This window comes from Hyla sarda, chromosome 7 (genome assembly GCF_029499605.1).
Source record: "Hyla sarda isolate aHylSar1 chromosome 7, aHylSar1.hap1, whole genome shotgun sequence".
Taxonomy (NCBI): domain Eukaryota; kingdom Metazoa; phylum Chordata; class Amphibia; order Anura; family Hylidae; genus Hyla; species Hyla sarda.
This window is the reverse complement of record NC_079195.1, coordinates 9,153,543-9,159,542: the sequence shown is the minus strand read 5'-3', so window position 1 is coordinate 9,159,542 and position 6,000 is coordinate 9,153,543. Positions and strand designations below refer to the sequence as shown.

The window sequence follows — 6,000 nt, the reverse complement described above, 5'->3', positions numbered from 1 at the left end:
TGTTTAACTTTCTGGCACTAGTTGATTTAAAAAAAAAAAAAAAAAGTTTTCCACCGGAGTACCCCCTTAAATTTTGGTTCTTATTTTTGCAAGCAAATAAAAAAAAGGTTGGAAACTGCATTAAAGGGGTACTCCAGTGGAAAACATTTCTTTTAAATCAACTGGTGCCAGAAAGTTAAAAAAGATTTGTAAATTACTTCTATTAAAAAATCTTAATCCTTCCAGTACTTGTTAGTTGCTGTATGCTCCACAGGAAGTTTTCTTTTTGAATCTCCTTTTTGTCTGACCACAGTGCTCTCTGCTGACATCTCTGTCCATTTTAGGAACTGTCCAGAGCAGGATAAGTTTTCTATGGGGATTTGCTCCTACTCTTTACAGTTCCTGACATGGACAGAGGTGTCAGCAGAGAGCACTGTGGTCAGACAAAAAGGAAATTAAAAAAGAAAAGAACTTCCTGTGGATCATACAGCAGCTGATAAGTACTGGAAGGATTATCAGCTGCTGTATGCTCCACAGGAAGTTCTTTTCTTTTTGAATTTCCTTTTTGTCTGACCACAGTGCTCTCTGCTGACACCTCTGTCCATTTTAGGAACGGTCCAGAGCAGGAGAAAATCCCCATAGCAAACCTATGCTGCTCTGGACAGTTCCTGACATGGACAGAGGTGTCAGCAGAGAACACTGTAGTCAGACAAAAAGGAAATTCAAAAAGAAAAGAACTTTCTGTGGATCATACAGCAGCTGATAAGTACTGGAAGGATTAATGTTTTTTTTTTTAATAGAAGTAATTTACAAATCTGTTTTCTTTTTCACTGGAGTACCCCTTTAACCTAACACCTGCGCGGCGGTCAGGCCGTATGGCCTGGTCGATACATGAAGAGGTCGCTACATAAATACAGGAGGCAGGGCTCGTCTTACACACTCATTATAATTAAATATTCACACTCATTATAAAGAATCAGACATGGGGGTTATGAATCACTGCTGCTCCCGGGTACCCTGACAAATGCGGCTATAGGGGGGGTGACCTGCAACAACCCCCCCCCCTAATCTCAGGCGTAGAGCCAAACAGTGCATCATGTAGCAAAGCAACGCAAACTATAGCGACACCCTGAGCTGTAGTGCAGCACAGCCCCATAGTGCAATATATTATAAAGCTACGTATGGTGGAGCTGTGCATCCAGAGCAAGGCAAAAAAATAATAATAAAACCGCAGAGCCATGCAGTGCAACATATCGGTACACAAGAAATGCAAACGGAACGATCATTGTGCAGTGGAACACAGAACCGGGCTGGAGAACAGGGTCACCTCCGGCAGCTCACCCAGGGTCGGGTACCCGGAAGTGGAAATGTAGAGGATAAATGGCTGAGAGATCCTTCTAGCCCTCACTGAGCAGTCTCTAGCCGTCACCCTGGAATGTGATACAAGTCATGTGACCCGAGACTCCGTCTACACCAGGGTATCTCCACCAGGGTGCCTCCAGCTGTTGCAAAACTACAACTCCCAGCATGCCCGGACAGCCGTTGGCTGTCCGGGCATGCTGGGAGTTGTAGTTTTGCAACAGCTGGAGGCACCCTGGTTGAGAAACGCCGGTCTACACATTGCAGATGATAGGTGTAGTTCTGTCATTATACAGATTGTCTGTGAGTAGCCGCAGGCTTCACCTACTCAGGTCCTTTCACCTGCACCGGGGGGGCAGGCAGCATGAATGTTACTGGAGATGATGGTCACATCAGCCCTTTATCTGGAGAAACAGCAGGAGTCTCATTCACAAAACCGGAGCTGGCGAAGAGCGTCACTAAAAACAGCACAAATTCAAAAGCAAAAAAAAAATTATTAATAAGAGAAAAATTCCAGTACTAATGGGACACGGAGAACTCCCCCTCTTAAGACACCAGTGACGGCTGTCCTACAAAATCTACAATGGAAACATATGTGTCCTCTGTTTCCCATGATGCATCACTTCCCATAGGTAGCTTGATGGCACAGTGGTTAGCAATGTTGCCCTGCAGTGTTTTCAGGGGATGGGGGGGGGGGGGGGGGGGGGGATTTAAAGGGGTACTCCGGTGGAAAACTTATTTTTTTTTAAATCAACTGGTGCCAGAAAGTTAAACAGTTTTTTTAAATGAATTCTATTAAAAAATCTTAATCCTTCCAGTACTTATTAGCTGCTGAATACTACAGAGGAAATTATTTTCTTTTTGGAACACAGAGCTCTCTGCTGACATCACGAGCACTGTGCTCTCTGCTGACATCTCTGTCCATTTTAGGAACTGTCCAGAGCAGCACATGTTTGCTATGGGGGATTTTCTCCTACTCTGGACAGATATGTCAGCAGAGAGCACTGTGCTCGTGATGTCAGCAGAGAGCTCTGTGTTCCAAAAAGAAAATAATTTCCTCTGTAGTATTCAGCAGCTAATAAGTACTTGAAGGATTAAGATTTTTTAATAGAAGTAATTTACAAATCTGTTTAACTTTCTGCCACCAGTTGATTTAAAAAATATAAGTAAATAAAGTTTTCCACCGGAGTGCCCCTTTAAATCTAATCAAAGGGCAACATCTTCATGAAGCCTGTATGTTCTCCATCGTGCACAGATCCTCCTACAAAACATACTGTTCTGTTGCTTTGGACCCGAGCTTGTGAACCCCAATGTGATAAGTAGAGATGAGCGAATTTACAGTAAATTTGATTCGTCACGAACTTCTCGGCTCGGCAGTTGATGACTTTTCCTGCATAAATTAGTTCAGCTTTCAGGTGCTCCGGTGGGCTGGAAAAGGTGGATACAGTCCTAGGAGACTCTTTCCTAGGAATGTATCCACCTTTTCCAGCCCACCGGAGCACATGAAAGCTGAACTTATTTGACGCAGGAAAAGTCATCAACTGCCGAGCCGAGAAGTTCGTGACAAATCGAATTTACTGTAAGTTTGCTCATCTCTAGTGATAAGCTCCGTACAGCACTGGTGAAGAATGTTGAAATCTTCAGACTGCGACAGGAATTACAGGGGGCACAAATATTGTATTTGGGGGGTGGTTATGCTCATACAGTACGACTGGGGGAAGCCGAAGCGTCAAGGAAGTTCCCTTTAACAGTGGTTGAGACCTGACCTGAGCGTTGTAATTCAGAAACTCCTCTCCAAAAGACCACCCCCTTATAAAGACCATATTTTGGTTTTGGATTAAAGGAGTACTGCAGTCTTAGACACTTATCCCCAGGAGAGGGGATAAGCGTTTGATCGCGGGGGGCGGGTCTTACAGCTAGAACCCCTGTGATCTCCCATATCGGGACCCGGCACTACCGCGGCTCTGCGCAGTTAATGTGCGTGTTGTCGACCTAAGGGCGACGACAAGCCCCCTCCATACAGCTCTATGGGAGAGGCGGGGATGCACAAACGCTGCATCTCTGCCTCTCCCATAGAGGTTCATGGAGGGGGCGTGTGGGCCACGGCGTCATGCCACCTGCAAGGGATAGGCCGCGGCAGAGGAGATCAGCTGCGTACAGGAGATCATAGGGAGGGGGGGTCTAGGGCTGCAGATCTCCTTTAAAGGGGTACTCCCGTGGAAAACTTTTTTTTTGTTTAATCAACTGGTGCCAGAAAGTTAAACAGATTTGTAAATCACTTCTATTAAAAAAATCTTAATCCTTCCAGTACTTTTTAGGGGCCATATACTAAAGAGAAATCCAAAAAAGAAATGCATTTCCTGTGATGTCCTGACCACAGTGCTCTCTGCTGACCTCTGCTGTCCATTTTAGGAACTGTCCATAGAAGGATAAAATCCCCATAGCAAACATATGCTGCTCTGGACAGTTCCTAAAATGGACGGCAGAGGTCAGCAGAGAGCACTGTGGTCATGACATCAGAGGAAATGCATTTCTTTTTTTTGATATTTCTCTTTAGTAAACAGCCCCTAAAAAGTACTGGAAGGATTAAGATTTTTTAATAGAAGTGATTTACAAATCTGTTTAACTTTATGGCACCAGTTGATTTAAAAAAAAAAAAAAAAAAGGTTTTTCCACGAGAGTACCCCTTTAAGGAGCAGAATTCTCACTCTCTGTCTAACTCAAGCCCAGTGAGTGGTACCAAATACATGGCGCTATTGAGGCCAACTTGTAAATCCCTGTATTTGACAACACCGCTAATAATACATTTCCGCTATTAGATAACTATATTATTGCAATCCCTTTTAAAATAATATATTAGCTCTATATCATGCTCAGAGACTAAAAAGGAACCTGTCAGGACTGGGCAGGCAGGAAAGCAGTCACAGGGGCGGGGCACCCGTTTCACGCTGTTTGCAGTTAGGGCAGCATAAAACAAGTGACATGTTTCCTGCAAACAAATAATACTTGTCTTTAGCTGACAGCTGTTTGCAAACTTATAAAATCATGTTTTCCTTCCAACCATAGAGGCGTCCAAGTGGCAGCTCAGCACCGCCCCTATGGCACTCAAGTTCTGATATCCAGCTTACTCCAGTGTTTTCCCACCAGTGTGGAGGCACACTGTATAAAAACACTGCTCTAAAGCAGTGGTCTCCAACCTGCGGACCTCCAGATGTTGCAAAACTACAACTCCCAGCATGCCCGGACAGCCAACGGCTGTCCGGGCATGCTGGGAGTTGTAGTTTTGCAACATCTGGAGGTCCGCAGGTTGAAGATCCTGGCTCTAAAGGATGCAGCCTGACACTAAGCTTCTCTTCCTTGCAGGTAATGGCCAAGACTGCAGCTTCCCATGTACAGGGTTTATAGATCATTTGTTAAAAAAACATTTTTTTTTTTAAAATCACCAGACCAATAAAAACTCCCCAGTTATGGCTCCTGTTGAAAATTACAAAAAAATACAAAACAAAAAGAAAACAACCAGGGACATTGGGGGGCATTATAAATACCCTGTATTTTCCTTCATACGGATTTGATGTATATATAAAAAAAAAAAAAAAAATCGATCCTCAGCGCCACCGGTTTTGTGAAGTTGACGCCGATATCGAGATTGTAAAGTCAAAAAAAAATAACTGCACTGACATGAGTGAGAAGTGGAGGTCACACACTCCTAAAACACACAGCCCATACAAACCCCAACGCCTGTCCACTGGGGACCGGCCGCATACAGTGGTGGCGGTGGCACTGGGTGGGGGTGCAGCATGCACGGCTGCACTGTGTATTGTGCTTGTGAGGTCATCACTGGTTGCAGGACAAGAGGCTTGAGACGGTGACGTCACGGTGGAGGCCACAGAGTGTGAGCGGAGGCCACTGTCCATTTCTTATTAGCAGTGCGAGCTATCCGCGTCCTTTCCTTTTTTACCGGTGGGGTCCACCATCTTGCCTGTGCCGGAGTCGCCTTCTTCTGGGGGATGAAGGCTCAAGGAACTTTGTGTCTCGTCCGCTTTCTTTCCATCTCCTGCATATCCCAGAGTCTCCGCAGAGCTGAAGAGAGAGAGAGCAGAGCAGGTAAACAGGAGGCCCCATAACAATCTATTAGGTTCTATGTATGAGAGCAGGGATCTGACCTCTGACCCTACATAAAATAGAACATGTGCAGCAATTAGGGCTGGGCGGTATACCGGTTCATACCGAACATCGAAATTTTTGTCTTCTTGCACGATATGAATTTTTCCCCATACCGCAATATAGGTTTGGCCCCTCCCCCTCCGGAATGAATGAATTATCAGCCCAGCGCTGCGCTGTTTCCACATTTGGAGACTAATCATATGTGACCCGCGAGCGCTGTTCTGCCCCCCCCCCCCCCCCCCAGTGGTTAAAACGTATCCCCTATCCTAAGGATAGGGGATAAGTTTGAGATTGCGGGGGGTCCGACCGCTGGGGCCCCCTGCGATCTCTCTGTACTGGGGCCAGGCTCTCCGGCCAGATAGCGGGTGTCGACCCCCGCACGAAGCGGCGGCCGACACGCCCCCTCAATACATCTCTATGGCAGAGCCGGAGATTGCCCAAGGCAGCGCTTCGGCTCTGCCATAGAGATGTATTGAGGGGGCGTGTCGGCCGCCGCTT

The 6,000-nt window shown here is 45.9% G+C and overlaps 1 protein-coding gene across 3 annotated transcripts in view; it reads right to left on the bottom strand.

The window, feature by feature from the left end:
- Positions 1-4,641: 4,641 nt before the first annotated feature.
- SHTN1 (shootin 1) overlaps positions 4,642-6,000 on the bottom strand; it is a 108,720-nt gene continuing 107,361 nt past the window's right edge. For all 3 annotated transcript variants that reach the window (XM_056529585.1, XM_056529584.1, XM_056529587.1), the window contains one exon: positions 4,642-5,418. In XM_056529585.1, coding sequence (XP_056385560.1) covers positions 5,259-5,418 — 160 coding nt within the window. In that variant the 3' untranslated portion in view covers positions 4,642-5,258. The remainder of the gene's footprint in view (positions 5,419-6,000) is intronic.